Source organism: Lissotriton helveticus, chromosome 8, assembly GCF_964261635.1.
Source record: "Lissotriton helveticus chromosome 8, aLisHel1.1, whole genome shotgun sequence".
NCBI lineage: Eukaryota > Metazoa > Chordata > Amphibia > Caudata > Salamandridae > Lissotriton > Lissotriton helveticus.
In genome coordinates this window covers 463,705,916-463,723,359 of record NC_136069.1, presented here as the reverse complement: position 1 = coordinate 463,723,359, position 17,444 = coordinate 463,705,916, and the positions used below count along the sequence as shown (strand labels likewise).

The window sequence follows — 17,444 nt, the reverse complement described above, 5'->3', positions numbered from 1 at the left end:
TTCTGTCCATCAACTGTTGTTTTGCAACAGCATTCTTTCAACCATACAAAGCACCCAAGGCTGAAATAAATACAGTAGAATGCATGCTATGGGCGTGGGATGGTCTCCGCCAAGGTTCTCAACTTACAATATTATATGCACTGTCAGCTCTACCGGCAGATAATCCCATGTTTCCCCCACTGCAGGACAGGGGAGCGGCGGGCTGAGCAGCCGCACCCGAAGTGAAAACGGCTGCAGGTTTATTCCTGGATGGCCAGTTCCTCTCCTTGCTTGCCAACTCCCCTACGTGTTCGCTCTCAGTGATGGGCACGCTATTGTACTATCAAATCAGAGACACTTGCCGCACGACATACGATACATTCCCCCCAGCCTCCACAGCACTGGAGTATGTTTACACTACTACGTCTCCGTGCAAACTTATCACCCGACTCTACTCGATCATGATGACGCCATCCATGCTTGACATCTTAACAGCTCGGGCGACTCGAGAAAGGGAGCTATGAAGTCCCAGCAGACAGGTGGGAAAACTATTGTGGCGAGACAGAGAGATTATAACCCAATTACAGGCTTAGATTACTACACTTCAAATACATACACAGAATGTACCGCACACCATCGCAACTACACAAGGTGGCTCTGCTAGGGAAGGCGAATTGCTCACGCTAGTCAGCGCCCTGGGCCACATTCTTACATTTGGCCTGGACTTGCCCGAGGGTGGCGAATTACTGGGTGACGGTGTGAGGCATTATAGGTGACATCATAGGGACTACTATCCCGCCAGACCCTCTGATCTGCCTCCTTGGTTATGTAAAAGAAGCTCCAGACGAACTTAGCCATCTTGTGGCGATGATGCTCCTACTCACGAAGTGAAGTGTAGCAATACACTGGGCTGGAAGCCAACACCCATCTGCACAGTGTGGCTATCGATGTCTCTACTGTCAGGAACAACTCACTATATACTGGGACCTTATACCTGCAAGATCCAGGCCCATAGACATTTGGGAAACTTTTATTACATACCTCAGAAATAGGCCTGTGACAGCGCTGGACGGGCCTAATCAAACTGAGGACTGCCTCCTCGGGGTACCTCCGGAATGGGCTATACGACCTCACCTAGACGCTGGCTGCATGTCAAACAGGTCAGAGTAATGCTACCTGGCATATTGTGTTGCAATTGCAATATTGTTAAATGAACACATGCAGTGGGTATATAGGTTGCTTGAGTACCTCTAACATCAGCGCATTGGACGCAATGCTGCTGGGGCGACCTGTTGAGCCTCGATCTTGTAATGTATGCCCTTTTTCAGCTCAATTAAGTTAAAAATATTGTTAAGTAAGAGTGTTAAAGGAATTACCTGCAGGAGTGCGTAATGGTGAAGGGATGTTACAGGTCTGATGTTGGATCAAGTGATTCGATCAGTTATGTTGCAGGTTAGAGGTGATTTTCAGAAGATTAAGGATATTAGCTCTAATCAGCAGTAGATCTGATTTTATTGTATCAAGTGTAGAATAAATCTGGGAGGTACTATTGGGGATGGAGTTACTCTTGAGTTGATTAAGGCGGGGGAATTGAGTGTTAATTTTGGGGTGAGGGGAGTGGTCCTCCATTCTAGGTGATGGATGGTAGAATTGGGAGGGACACAAGGTAGGGGGAGGGAGTCAAGGTCAAAGTATGCACCTAGAGGAAGAGCTTGGGGTAAGAAGGAAGATGGTCAGAGAATAGAGGAGGGGGCATCGCCATTGGGCTCCTGTCTGGTGCTAAATGTAAATGTAAATGTACAGGAATTTATATAGCGCAAATCACCAAGCGGTTTCTAAGCGCTTGCTTAGGGAACCCGTCCTGGTATTCCCCTGTGAGATAACCCCGGCAGGGTATCCGCAAGGTGAAAGCCAGGCATCCCGCCGCGAGGGGCCGTTGTGGAGATTAAGCAAGCTATTGCCTAGAGTCGCAGAGTGTGAACCCGTGAATCGAGTAGGCACCGGAGCGAGAATTGTCGAGTCCATGGACATTGTAGGACTCAAGAGCCTGCCGAGCCGGTAATTGAACCCTGGTCCCGGGCTGACCTCTGCTTCCAGGTCTGCCTACTCTAACCAGTGAGCCACACTTCTCCTAGCACTGCTAGCACTGTCAGAAAGGGAAAATGTAGTTTTGGAGGAGATTGGAGACAGGAAGTTATCGGGAGTCACTGATGGGGTCGTAGTGTTAGAATGCTGATTGGGCAAGGTGTAACTTCTAGCCTGAGATAGAGCAGTGTTGGTAATGAATTCACTAGCAGGTTGGGTAGGAGAGTTGTCGGTAAGGTGGTTAAAGGCAGGGTCGGTGCTCTCGCAAGAGGAGGTTGTATGATGGTGTGTGTAGGTTGCAGGGGAGGGAGAGTAGGTGTCTATCATGGGAGAGTCAGAGGGGAATTAGAAGGAAAGTGATTAACCCTGGGGAGAGATTCCGTGGGGTATAGGGGCATGGGGAAGGGGTAGTATCCCTGTCTAGTTTGTCTGTCAAATAGGGGAAGAGATTGTCAAAGAGTTCCAAGTTGCAGTTAAAGGACTGAATGAGCACAGTCTCATTATTATAGACGGAGGTAGTAGCTGCCCTATTGTACAAGCAAAAGTATAGACCCTGCTGTAAGGTGACCTCTTAGGCGACAATGTATACTCTCTCTCTAGACCAGAGAAACGCCGTGTCGACTGTTCTTAATAACATTCGTTTTTTACAAATACAGACAATGAATTGTTTTTAGATTGTAACCCAGAGGGAGGTACTTATTTGAATACAATTTTTATAAACTATAACTTTAGATGTGATTTGTAGCATACTGTGATACCGACAACATTGTGATAAGAGTTGAAACTTGCGATCGAGAGGTATTGTAACAGGTTAAGTACATTGGTCTAGAGAGAGAGTATACATTGTCGCCTAAGAGGTCACCTTACAGCAGGGTTTATACTTTTGCTTGTTTTGATTACCCCCTCCCTGTCAATTGTATAGGGGTACCTTCCTCCTTTTTGATTGCTTCCCCATTGAATACAGGGGACGGCGAGATGGTTAAATTAGGGGGGTAAATGATATTGAATGAATTGTGACCTGCAGGGGACAATAGAGGGTTCAAAGTGCTGCTATCAGAAGGATCTATGGTGAGACTCCTAAGTACGGAGGGAATGATTGGTGAAAAGGTAACAAACGTTGTATGTAAATACAGGAGTTAGCCACTACAAGATGGCCGCCAAAGTGTGGGCAAAAGAGAGGGCTGCTTCTTAGATAGGGTATAAGAAGTCCTCTTTCAGTTTAAGAATAGTTCTATTTCTCTGCTTACAAGTAGGGAGGGAGAAGGTAAAAGGAACAGAGTCAGAGGGCCATCATGTGATAGTGAGAGTATAGCCAGAATTGATGAATAATTGCGATGGAGGAGCTGAGGACAAAATGAGATTCAGGGGTATGGAATACGGTGGAAAAAAGACTTGTAAGACCACTTCTAAGTCAAAACAGGAGCCCTAGAGGTGCAAAGGAAGCCACATGCAAATAAGTTGCTCAGCATGCATGGGCGAAGTCAAAGGTTGAGAGAGGCAGTGTGCCTCACGCTCCGTTCATAACAGGGGAAGCCGTCAGGTCCAGGCTGTATGGGTTCGGCAAGAGGCCAAGGGATTGGTGAGCTTTGAGCTCCCAACTGGTCCCAGAAGAGCACAAGTGCAGAAACATAGCAACAGGCACAAGTGCTCCGGAAACCCACATGCTTCAGATCGTAGAAGTGGGCCACTATGCTCCCACTCAGTAATCCCCAGGACCATAGGACGACCTCATGGAGAGCACATAAAGATTCTAGTAGTTGACAGCTATCCAGCTCCAGCCGTCAGTAGCTTTGGGAGGGTCTGCTCCATTATGAAGCGGCCATGATCTGGAGACCGCCCATCTTGCTTCACAGCAGGGGACAGGCAGTGCAGACACGGAAAAACAAACTGTGAATATTGCAAGAAGGCCACGGGGCCACAGAAGGGAGAAGGGGGGCCTCAGTTCAGCTGATCTAGCGCCGGAAGGCAGGTCGGGATTTAGCATACACATCGGGGGACTTGGTCCGGGGGATAAGGACCAGCAAGTGCTGAGTATAATACCAGCCCCACAGAATCATGTATGGTGCAGTGCAGCAGCGCTATGGGACAAAAACGTCAGTCCGTAGCAGGAGGGGGATGTCGGCCAGAACCCCTACCGTCTTCCAGCTCTAGCGGTCGTGTGTATCAACATGGCAGACAGCGGTATCGATTGGCAATCAGTCATCCATCTCAAACACCCACCTAGAAAGCAGTGAAGTGCGGTGACAAACCAAGGCAGCACAAGAAATTGATCAGCAGGAGGAATAGCTTCTGCAGATTATAGGACAGTTGTCGAGACCCAGAAACTTCATCTTCCAGTTTCCTGGAGATTCAAATCAGAAGCCTTGAGGAACATCATGATGGAATCATAGAAGACCATTTACTGTTCCAAACCCACTTACGTTTGCAAAGTCGCTGTGGAGTTAGTAAGCTGGTTGCAACAGCAGCAAGGAGCAGATGGCAGGTTAAACGGGGATTTAGACCATAAAAGTGATCCTGAGACTGGGAGCCTCAACGAGGCTCAACATAGCAGAGGCAATCTTGGAGCCCAGTATGGTTTGACAATCCAAAGTGAAATGCATGATTTAGAAACGGCCTTTTCTTTGCGAGGTCTTGAATAGGCAACAGAGTTGTTGTATTTTTCATAATGATTTAGATCTATCAATATTATACATGAGGGCCCTTTTTACATTCAAAGTGTGTAGAACCCTTTCCGCATCTGAGTAAGGTTGGGGGAAAATACTGGCAATTTGATAAACTGTTATAGGTGGAACTGATATACCGTCTTTGGGAGAAATTTAGGATTGGTACCAACTAAACCTGACTTCTCTCTATCTACAGGCAGCCCACAGGTAATCTTGAACACTGATCTTTTGCTAGTAGTTGACACTATGACTGAATCTGCTTTATGATGTACCTTAACAAAAGGAGGTTCTTTAGGCTCAACTTTATGGTTTTTCACTACTTTAGGTTGGCCTTTCTATAAAAGGGTGTCTGGTTTCCTGTGTGCTCTGGTTTAGGTGATCTACTATTAAAGTTGTCTCGCCTTTTTTTTTGCCTTCTTCCAGTTTACAATCCTGCTCTGCTGTCCTACGCAAGATAATATTAAATCCAGTCTATCATGTGGAGGAAGTGGCGCAATAAGATAGGACTCTTCCTCAGGAGGTCACCTTCACACTATAATAACATTTCAATGCGTCCTCAATTTTTCACTTAACTTCACTTAAATGTATGTTTCAGGCTCCCGTGCATACTCTGAGGAAAAGTGTTAGTATCAAGCTTCCTTCTGGAATTACTGTGCTCTGTGGAATCTCTATTCTGCAAGTTTGTCATTTTCACTGAAGGGCCTTTTTGATGCTCATTTCATTGATTAGGAACAGAAGACAGTGGATGCTAAAGTTTCTTCATAGCTTGTTCCAGTGATTTCACTGGCCTTCATTTTCTTGTTTTTAAAATCAATTAAATGTTCCTGTCCAGTGGCGACAGCAACTAAACACGCCGCAAAGGTGATGGTGCCAATATGGCATCTAAACCACTTGGTTCAATAGATTCACCGAAACGAGTCTTAGCAACTGAAATTGAGTCCTAATGCATTTTATTACACTTTATGACCAAAGACATGGACAGGATTATATATTTGTATTTTCACATTAGGTTCCATGTAATCTTAGGCCTTTTTTTATCCCAAGCCTTCTTATATTTTGTAGCCTTTAAAGACATGGCCCCAATTGCATCAAACTGCTCAGCATTACAATATAAAATAAGTTCAGCATGTGCTGCTACCACTAAAAAAAATCAATTGCCAACCTCTGCCCTGATACATTTGAAAATGTTAACCATGACTTCTGTTATCTTACTTTTAACTCTTAAACAGGAGCCAAACTCAAACCTTAAACGTTGTATTTCAATGGTCTTGTAAACAAAGATTATACAAATGTTATCTGTCTTTGGTAACCATGTACCATGAATGTAAATGCTGTGCTCTGTATGTTTCAATTTTGAAATAAACTGTGGCCTGAAACCCAGATCATTTTGAAGTTGTTAATTACTTTATCTTATTCTGTAGGCAATGTCTCCTGCACTGATAGGTCCCAAATCAATTGTTATGCTTCAGCCCCCTTCTGTGAAACTGAATACAGTGGCAAAAGCAGACAAATTAAAGATGGCTTGGATGTGGTTGAGGTCATAGTGAGTCATTCTGAACAAAAATATTGTAGATATCTATTTTGTGACTGTGAAACACAAGGCTCTCCAGCTATTTGTTCTGAAATTAAAAACTGTGGCGTTCTTAATTAGGGAGATTTGTAAATTTGGGTTATTTGGATTCCACCAAAATTGGACAAGTAGGAACACAGGTCTTTGCTCTGTCAGAATAGTTGTACCATCCTTCTCGGATTTGGTTTTCTATTTATTTGGCCTTTTACATTTTCCTCCAGTGGGACAACTGGAAGGACTCCACAATTTGTTGCTGCTTCATCAGATCACAGGTCTCTTCTGGATTGGAAGTACACCCAAGTCACACTGGTACCCAAAGTAAAGGGTGACAAATGTCCTCTCGCTAGTCTATGTGGAGACTAACAACTGATTGCAGCTTATTAACGTAGATGGGTCCAAGTTTTGAAGTATATCCATAAGAGAAGAGTCAATCAATTAACTCTCTTCACATAAAATCTGTTTATCTCCCATAACTGGAGTCCTTCACTCCCCCCTTACCATGTGCTGCGTGAAGGTAAATAGGTGTGGTGAACATGCAGATTCATACAGAAATAAATAAGGTCCCCTTCAGTAAGCACTGTGAAAATAATATGAAAAGGTTGTTTCTTGAGAGTGCCATACTGGCTTCACTTATCCTTGGAGCCTCAGAGGCCTCCAATGTTGTTTCACTCTATTTGGGTTTCTAGGCTAGAATTCACACAGAAACAGAAACTGACTGAAAGGTATTTGGCGGTCTGTTGTCCTTCAATAGATCAAAGCTATCTGTGACATTTGGCTTGTGACCTCCAAATACAGACGCCCTTCAGCATGTGTCACTCCTAACTCGATTCACTATAGTAAGCTTGGAACATGCCAGCAAAGATGTTCCCTATGCCTGTAGTCAGGGAGTCCAAATTTATTTTAAGATAGTATGCCTTCTGATTGGACACTACATTCCTACAACCAGTTCCAGTTTTCCTTAAAGACGGAACCTCCAGGACCAGTAAATTACAATTGTTTGAACTTTAGAAGATCTCAGAAGAACCAGCCAGGAAGACTTCTTACCAGAAGTTGAACGCTCCTTTGGAACTTACCTCCAGCTGAGCTGCTGACTGTTCTAGGAAGAAGCAGTCCTGGACTGTCCAGTGTGGAAAGGAGCTGCTCGTTATCAACAGGATATGAACTAGGGCCCAGTTGAGACCTATGTTTATGATGACTCGGGGACAGCATGCTTTGGTAAGGACATCACAAGTGGAGACATTGCTGTAGTTACTGTTAGAGGGGATATTTGAAAATCTAAAGGGTCTCATAATCCACGTCACCAAAAAATCTTCAAATTCTTCAAATCTTTGCTGCCTTCTTCCTAAGGGATTTCCAGCATTTTCAGGTTTTTGGCTGCTTGGCATTCTTTATGAGGTCCACTCTCCTTTTCCTCTTGCCTTGATTTCATGGTTCGACTGAGACAGAAAACATGGTTCAGATCCTTCCTAAGTAAGACGTGTACGGTGGAGCCGGGCACCTAGCAGGGTTTCCCCTTGTCCTCTCTTTCATTTGCTCTAGCTTTAGAGCCATTTGCGTGTACAATTCCGCAGGATGGTCACTTTAGGAGACTACAGGTCTTGGTGACTGTACCTCTCTCTGTATGTAGATGACATGCTGTTATATATAAGGGGTAACAACTCCAAGCTGGAGGGGGCGGTAGCAGCTTTGAGAGATTTTGGACACTTGTCTGGACTGGAGGTTAACTGGAACAAGTCCTGCGTATACTCACTGCGAACTGACCTGGGGGAGGCTCGAACCCTCCCGTCCGTCCAGATGCTACGGTGTGAATCTGTTACCATTTGCTATTTAGGAGTCACCATTTATCACTCTAAGGGTCTTAATCTACTAGGGTAACTTTGGCCGGACCATTGCTGCCCTGAGCTGCAAAGATGGTGGTTTTGTCAAGGCTCCTCTACTTATTTGCAGCCCTGCCAGTAGCACTCCCACGTGGGTTCTTTCGGGAGTTAGATGGTATCCTCTTTACTTTATACTCGGGGACTTCACGGAGTCAGGTGGCACTATGGAAATTGTGATTGCTGGGGAATAAGGGAGGACTGGCAGCGCCGTATTTTGAACTTTATTATTTGGCTGCACAGTTAGAATGGCAGTCAGTGCTCTGGGATAAATTGGGCCACCGGGAACGTGAATTGCCATTCAAAACTCTCTTAACTAGCATCTTATTAAAACCGGTTCCTGCTTCCATGGTGCCTGACAAGAACATGTTGGTCAGGACTGCGCATTATGCATGGGCACGGGCATTACAGAGAACACGCAATAGGGCTCTGTACACATGAGGGCAACCCTTGAAAGTTGCTCTGCGTTGGCAGCACCCAGGGGGGTTGGTCAGGGCTGCACCGGTGGATGGAGGTGGGACATTCTATGCTGTGCAATTTTTTTGCGCGGAGTGAAGCTTGTTCCTTTCTGGACTTGAGGGAGGCATAGGACATCTCGTTGGGACACTTCCTGCTGCACAGGGCTCTATTGGGCAGAGTCAGTGAGTGGTAGGGGCAGGAACACTTCAGAACCCCCAGAACATGAGTCCATGTGTTACTTATTTATAGAGCTTTGCTGAAGAGGGCTTGATTAAACTAAACTCAGTTGTAGCAGAGCTGTGAGGAGGACTTAGGCTCGACTTGGAAGAGGACCCTGGAGCTAGCCCCCAAGGTGTCCGGGAGTGCTCGATTTATACTCATTCAATGTTATTACCTACACAGGGCAATCCTCACCCCGATATGCCATGTACCCTGGTCCTATCTCAGCATGCCCTCGATGCCGTGTGGTCGATGTGGGATTCTACCATATGGTGTGGTTCTCTCCAACTTTGACACTGTACTGAGCTAGTGTCCTAAAAGTTGTTTGCTGAGCTACAGATAGGCACTTTAAGTGTACTCCGCAATTTAGTTTGTTGGGCCTGTGTAGATGCAGTGCAGCCCAAAAGGTGATGGACAGGTTTGTGGATTTGGTGCTAATGCTCGCCCGTAAACAGCTGACAAAGAGCTGGAAAACAGCCGGTGGCTCTGATATATATATAGATGGGGGCTGAAGCTGAAGAAGTGGGCAGATTGCTAGAGGAAGTGATTTGGGAAGAAGAATGTAGAGGAGTGCGTAGAGCTCCGATACTGCCTGCTTGGAATGCTATTATAGTGGCCTGCCCAGGGAACTGATTGTGGTCGAGGAGGTGTTGTATTTCATTGTATGGCATGTTTGTTTAAAAAACGCAAAAAACATTCTGAAAATAAAAATTAAAAAAAGTTCTGGTAAGGCATGATGGTTGCAAAAAGGAATATAGCACAAAAATGGGGAGGAGCTCAGGTGCCTATTCTAGCAGCATGGAGTGGGAATATGGATACAGCCATGATAACTGAAAGAGCAGTATTTGACAGGAGGGGTGCCCCAAAAAATGGAACAAAATCTGGGGGGCTTGGAATGCCTACAGAGGGAATATTTGTGCTCCACCACCAGACCGAGATGACAGTGCTTCAGACTCAGAGGAGGACTGATAACCCAGGAATATGTGAAGGGAGTTGGGTCCTAAATGCATAATGAATAACTGTGGCTTTCTCATATTTACATGTAACCGTGATGATGATGTGAAATGCTTTATTGATTATCTGCACTTAAGATTGTTTTCGCATATTGCTTGGAATAAAAATGTTTAAAAAAAAAACAATGGGATTAGAACAGGAGGTAGACAATAAGGTCCTGTGACAGATGGCAGGATCAGAACATGGAAGCAGAAAACAAAAAAAAACAAAAAAGGGTCTGGTAACACTTCTTACCTCTTTAAAAAAAGAAATACATGGTATGCGGCAACCGCCTCTTTATGCACTTTACCCAGAGCAGCGATAACAGTCCACAGCTCATGATGAGGGTACGCTTGATGTGCCATTTCATTTCACAGGACATGTCCACATACTCGGGAACAGGCTTAACCCTCTAGACACAATGACTGTTTAGCATGATGCCGTGGCCAAAATAAAAATCAAGACACCTTATATACATGCAGGTGAACACTCCGGGCAGGGGAACACAACTGTCTAACACGTAGGAGACATTCCTGTCCCAAAACTCAAGTTTCAAGTAAGGCACTGTTTCAGAGTATCTCTTAAAGGAAGCATTTCCTATCTCCCTTTAAAACGCACTTTTTTAGAAGTCATCCTCCAGAGGAAGAATAAATATGTTTTTGTTCTTCTCTAGTTGGCTCTCTGTATGTGTTATAACCAATGTATTAGAGTCCTGAATCACCCCATCTAATAATAGGGGCACTTGTGTCCTGCACTCCTCACTCGACAGTACAATTGTACCTACCATTTCTATTTTTACAGACCTCATCTAGCTACCTATTTAGGACACCCCCCCAAGATGGCTTCTCCTTACACACCTAATTTTCTCATGGGAAGAGGAGGGGCTGTTCCTGTTGGAAGAACGGAATTCATGTCTATGAGGTACTTCAGTGTTACAACTTTCTTTTTCCTCTCCTTTGCAATCCGCCAGCACTTCACACACTCTACTCCTCCGCTGCCATTGTAGACCTTCTGCGCAGCGTCCACAGAGTGTTACGGAATAGAGCTGACCAGCCAACATACAGCCTTGACTCTGTCTTGCAGTTATTCTTACTTTCCCAATTTAATTCCCACGAGTCCCCTGTCTCTCCATTACTCTTCGTGGAGTTTCTCATCTAAAGGTCTCTCCTGAGGGGTGAATGCAAATCAGGGAGAGCTTGACACCAGGAGCTTCATGAAGGTAGGTCCTGCTCGCATCCCGCCCCAATGTTCACATTTTACCCCCTCCACTTTTTTCTAGGTTTGTTGAAAAGAAATCATGATGATGAATGCAGTTAAACGCTTCTCTTGTCCAGAAACTCCAAAACCACCATAGGAAAGAAACCTATGGCTAAGAGTGATGTCTTCCAGGAAACTATAAATGAAATAAAAGTCGCTACTTTCTTGCCTCATAGTATTTACATCTGATTTTGCCCATTAGTAAAACTAGGGCTATGTGAAGGTAGTGTGCACCATTTATACTTAAATTTAAAAACATTTTGTACATTTGTATATAGCAGATCAGTCATCAGTCCATTTGCACGTACCAATAATAAGTCTTACTTCTATCACCATTTATCCTTTCGTGACATTATCATCCCATTTATACGTTGAGATATTCAAATAACGTATCATTACACATATGTATAATTATGAATTATGTAAAAAAAGAAAATGCTTAAGGATCATGTTATTCTACTCTTGATGACGAGGGGTACCAAATTCACTTTATTTTCACGGACGGATGTATACGTTAGACAATTCAACAGCACTTACTCCTGCACATTATAAGAAACAAAATATGAGGAAGTAATGAACGCCACTGGTAAAACGTCAGAAAACTGCATGTGAAAGACTGAGGAAGGGATTCAATAAAACTCATTAATTTATTGATTTAAGTACAGGACTAAACCCACACATCATCAACTACACACAAAAGCAAGGCCTAGTCTTTGACCTGACTGATCACTTAAGGTAGACAGTAAACAGAATGCCAGCAAAACAGATTTTTTGTAGTATACGCTGTGAAGATAAAGTCGACCACAGAAAAATTAGGTGAAACCTTGGCTCCAGTTGGAAAAAAGTAACTTTTAAAATAAATAAATATGTGATGAAGTTTAATGAGTGACGCCAACTTACTGCAAATAACCATATCAGTTAGGATGATACCGTTTTATCTACACACAAAAATATAAACCATACCTGTAATGCACTGGTACTGGCCATCTTCTCTCCTTATTGTAAATGCTTCCCCTGGGTTTACCTGCACCAGAATAACCTACAAAATATGCAAAATATTACAGGCAGTAAGACAAAATACAACTAAGAAAGGTTATATATGCAGTTCACGATGAGCACATACAACGATCAAAAACGAAAACAAGTTTGTTCTCCTCACAACAGACCCTTTTAGTACAAGCAAAGAGCTTAGCTAGACAAGTAACATTTTACTTAGAATTATCGGAGTTTCTGGCACTGCACCACCTGGCAGTATACGAGGAGGCCAGGATGAAGGGATGCTTACCTCCCTCTCTCCGCTGATGTCACCATTCTGAAACCAGATAAACCCTCTAAAGGCAGTGACTCACACAGGCCCCAGTCCATTATGAATGTAGGCAACAACATACTTGCCAAGTTGCCCACCAACAGGCTACTGCCACTTCTACCTGACATCATTTGGCCCAATCAATAAGGCTTTATACCGCAATACATATCTTTAATTCTTTTAATAACAATGATTTTTTTCCAAATGTTTGTAATTCGCGAAACTGCCGCTATCCCAGCCCATGCATACTTCCTGTTCCGGGCTCCCTGGGGGGACCATGAATCCGGCGTGATTTTTATCAACTTTTAAAAACATAAATGGACATTATTAAATTGATGTTTGAGTTAATTAGTAAAATAACATAGAAACTTATATTCCAATAAGTAACACTAGCTTACATGGTTGTTTTATTAAAAAATTTCCAGATTCTGGGTGGCATGGTGGCGCCGCTGCGACGGAACCACGGATTTAATGTGACAGAGCGACAAATACATTTGATTGGTTTGAACACTTGCCAACCTCTTATACTGAAAGTTCCTTCCCATTTCTTCTTCTTTGGATGTGTGTCCTTAGTCTTGACACCTCTGCACCTCAGGTGGAACTCTTTAATTTTTTCTGGTGTTTTTGAAAATGGCATCAGGAGGAGAAAGAGAGCAGGAGGAAGAGCAGCGGAAACAAGAGGAAGAACAACAACCACGAAAAAAGAATCCATTGCATGAAAATTTTTCTCCATACCATCTGGAGAAAAAGGGTGGTAGCAAAGGTTGTTAAATGCAACTTTTGCATTGAGGATGTGGGGCACCAACTCAGACGTTGCGTATTGCCTTGAGCAGCTTGAACACTACTGGAAACTCATCCCTAGTAAAGTAAGTTCTGGACATATGGGGCCTGGTTGTACATTACTGTGCACTCCAGCGACAATGTGAGTCCCCAGCACGGACTGTGATTCAGGAAGAGGGAGGTCACACAAAGATGTCCCCCGCTGGAGCTGGGTGCCTGGCTGGTCTAGAGAAAATAAGACATACCAAACCCTGGTACTGACACAGTATGCTACCTATGTGTTGCCTACCCGCGTGCCTCAGCACACCCTGATCAACTATGAATGTTTTATTTGAGAGTGTGTATTAAATGATCCAATCAGGCTCTACAATCTCATGCTGGATTCCAAGCAGCATCGTACATGGGGGTTCCTCCTGCGGCAAACGGGACGAAAAGCTCCCGGACCACATGGGAGCATATGGCCCGAAAAAAGAGCCCTGGTGTGGATGGCCTCCCGGTGGAATTTTATACTGCGTATGTCGACCTGTTGGCCCCTAGATTGGTGACACTGTATAATACTGCGAGGAAAGAGCGACTCTTACCTGCCACCACTTGAGGGCGTTAATTATACTGTCGCTAAAACCGGGTAAGCCTCCCCATGACAGGACTGCCTATCGGCCATTATCAATGCTGACCACAGATTATAAAATCTTGAGTCGGATTTTGGTGACCCGCCTGTTCCCATATATGGCCCAATTAATACACACGGATCAAGCGGGTTTTATACGAACTCGGAATATGGCTTAGAATGTACAGCACCTCATTACTATTTTGGAGGCTGACACCTACCACAAAGAGTCTGCTGCCATTTTGGCAATAGATATCGAGAAGGCTTTTGATAGCTTGGAATGGCCATATCTGTTCCAAGTCATTTGACAATTTGGATTGGGCGATGGCTTTGTAGAGTGGACATCTCTTTTGTTTAGACAGGCCACAGCGCATGTGAAGACGGGAGTGATGATATCAGACACTTGCTCTGTGAGTCGAGGGAAGAGGCAGGGTTGTCCCCTCTCTCCTCTATTGTTCGCCCTGGCCATGGAACCGCTGGCGGCGCGGGCTAGGATGGGCTTGCATTATGCAGGATTGAGAGTGCAAGAGCAAATTCATCATATCGCATTATATGCCGACGATCTCCTTCTGTTTTTCGCTGATGTGGAAGGTGCCCTTCATGGTGCGAAGGTTTTATTGGAGGACCTTGGCAAAGTTGCAAGTCTAAAGGTAAATTGGACAAAGACTTGCCTGTTCCCCACGGTGCTGCAGGGTGAGGGCCAAGTGCATATGCAGGGGGTACAATGGGAGCGACAATGTCTGATGTATCTTGGCACTCGCATTTATCACACCCAAACTGATCTATTGGAGGGTAACGTGGGCAGGGCTATCAGAGCACTTAAGGGTTGCATTGAGTTTTGGGGTACGCTCCCCCTTTCGGTAGCTGGGTGAGTGGCCATTCTCAAGATGGTAGCGCTCCCCAGACTGCTGTATTTCAGGATGCTGCTGATCTGGATCCCAGCATCTGGTTTTAAGCAACTCCAGTCGATGGTGGTTGGGTTCCTCTGAGCTGGGGGACGGCGGAGAGTGGCTCTTAACACACTAATGAGACCGCAATCGGAGGTTGGACTGGCGGTCCCTGATTTTGAATCGTATTATTTAGCGGCACAACTACAGTGTCTTACTCAGGTGGTGGCACGGACGTTCCGCAGTGCTGATGATGGTGAGTGGAATCAGCTACATAGGCAAACATTTTCCAAACTGCTACTGCAATTGCCACTCCCAGCCTCCTCTCTAACTCGAGAGATAGGGACGTTTAAGCTCAGATGTCAAAGACGCGCACAAATAGAGCGTCCATATGCCCCTAAGATCCCGTTGGCGATATGTAGTGTTCTACCGCATGGCGGAAGCTGGGGGCGCTGATGGACTGGGCGGAGAGGGGGCTGACCACCATAGGGGATCTATATGAAGATGGCTCTCTGATTCCACATGAGGTATTACAGGACAGATATGAATTGGCTTGGGGAGACTACTTGTTACACTTAGCGCTTGTAACATCAGACGCATTGGAAAATAGGACTCAGGGAACCGCCCACCTCCATGGTTTGTCAGTATGTAGTCCTAGCTGTTGGCGCCATCAAGGCAGTTACCTGCTTATATAGCAGAATGACAAGCGAGCGATTGACCCCACTAGTAACGCTCCGGCAGCGATGGGAAGTAGATCTAGGTGACGAAATTCTTGAGAAGGCATGGGCGGGACTGGTGGAACGTGCATGGAAAGGCACTAGGAATGCACGCTTTCAGCTAGTACATTTCTTTATTCTTCATCGAGCATACCTTATGCCTGAAAAAATTTATAAATATTTTAATGTGACTTCAGCAATACGCTGCGGTTTGATAGGAGTGGATTTCTGTCACATGCTGTGGAATTGTCCTCAACTTGGTAAATTTTGGGAAGAGGTGGTCGCTCTTTTACATACTGTTACGGACAGGGACATAGAATCCACTATAGGTCTCCGTTTGCTGCACTGGTTCCCCCATACCTGTCGGAATAAGATAACAAGTACGTTTATAGACTTGGGACTTCTGCTAGTGAATAAGGAAATAACAGCCCACTGGAGAAGAAGGGCCCTAGTTTTCAGAGATGGCGTACTGAATTTATTAAATGGGCGGAATGCGAGGGAATCACGAAGCTGCAGTTGGCAGCCAGTGCTAAAAGCGATAAGGTATTGGAGCTGGCAAGGGCCTGGGAGGCACTAGTACACTTATTGAAAACGCAGCATACTGACGCTGACAAGGACTCGAGTTGGAGACTCCGCCTCAAGCGATTACACCTCCTTAAGAGGACGGCTACAATGTTTTCACACATGCAACTACCTCTGACACCACAATGTGGCTTTCTGGTTTACTGTATTATGCACATTTACTGTTGACACAGCTATGATTTGTCATTACCATTACTTACAAATATTTGTTAAGCCATCAGGGAGGGGGAGGGAAAGGGATTGCATTTCGTGATATCTGATTTAATGATGAGTGAATAGTTGCAGATCTACGACATTGGCGGGGACGAATATCTCCAGAGAATTTGATTGATATTATGATGTTTTAAGATTTAACAAATATTATGGACTGTATTTTCCAGTACTTCTAATGCATAATTGAATGTAGGAGATATTCTACAGAAAACAGTGTATTTTCATAACATGATGCTAAGTGTACAACTGTCATTTGATATAAAATGCACTTGTTTTGTTTAGGAAAAATAATAAAATATATTTAAAAAAAATAATAATAAAAGAAGAGGTATATAAGGCCAGAGGGTGGGCTCTTATATACAGATCATATGGGGTACATGACTGAAATACTCCCAAATATACAATAATTAAGAAACAAAACAACGTCTTACCCCACACGTGCGTCCACTGCACATAGGCAATGCAGCCTTCACTTTGTTACAAAGCGAGTATAGAGACATGCTCACATGCAGAACATTTGATGGAAAGGGCCACCCTGATGGCTGGATTCTAGGGGTTAGGCAAAGCTACTGACTTAGGGATAAGCAGAAGCCTTCATTCACTCCTACCCCCAAAATGACACTATACAGAATGATTGCTGATGACAGTGTTACATTGGGCGCCCACTGCATTGAATAGTGTATATATATATATATATATATATATATATATATATATATATATATATATATATATATGTGTGATCAAGGCTTTGTGCCGAAACGTTATGGCGACAGCTGAATAAAATTTAACAGCATCCAAGATAATTTGGTCCGTGTCTGTGTCCACAGGCGTGGTCGTGGCAGAGCGAGTGCGCGAGGAGACGGAGGTTGCTTCATATATATGTATATATGTATATACATATATATATATATATATATATATATATATATATATATATATATATATATATATCTTCACCACTCCACTACCACGAGCCGACAACCCGCGCTTTCCTCTCCAGAAAAAAACGTGGAGCACAGACCCAGGTTGGTGCCAAGAGTTCTTATTTATTCAGCTGTTACTTTTCTGTCGGCCATTACGCATTTCGGTACCTGAAGTACCTTGATCACATGACACGGAAGGTTGTCACCTGACTCAATTTATGCCAACAATTCTCACTTTTTTTCTTTTTTTGTGATACAATTAAAGTGACAGTGCTCGAATTTAAGTGCAAAAAGGCTACATTTCTGACACTTTCATTTCTATATCGGT

At 44.2% G+C, this 17,444-nt stretch overlaps 1 protein-coding gene across 2 annotated transcripts in view; it reads right to left on the bottom strand.

Moving 5' to 3' along the window:
• The window catches only part of FNDC3A (fibronectin type III domain containing 3A), a 1,256,364-nt gene that overhangs the window by 949,913 nt on the left and 289,007 nt on the right, over nt 1–17,444 (bottom strand). For both annotated transcript variants that reach the window (XM_078657339.1, XM_078657340.1), the window contains exon 4: nt 12,063–12,138. In XM_078657339.1, coding sequence (XP_078513465.1) covers nt 12,063–12,138 — 76 coding nt within the window. The remainder of the gene's footprint in view (nt 1–12,062; nt 12,139–17,444) is intronic.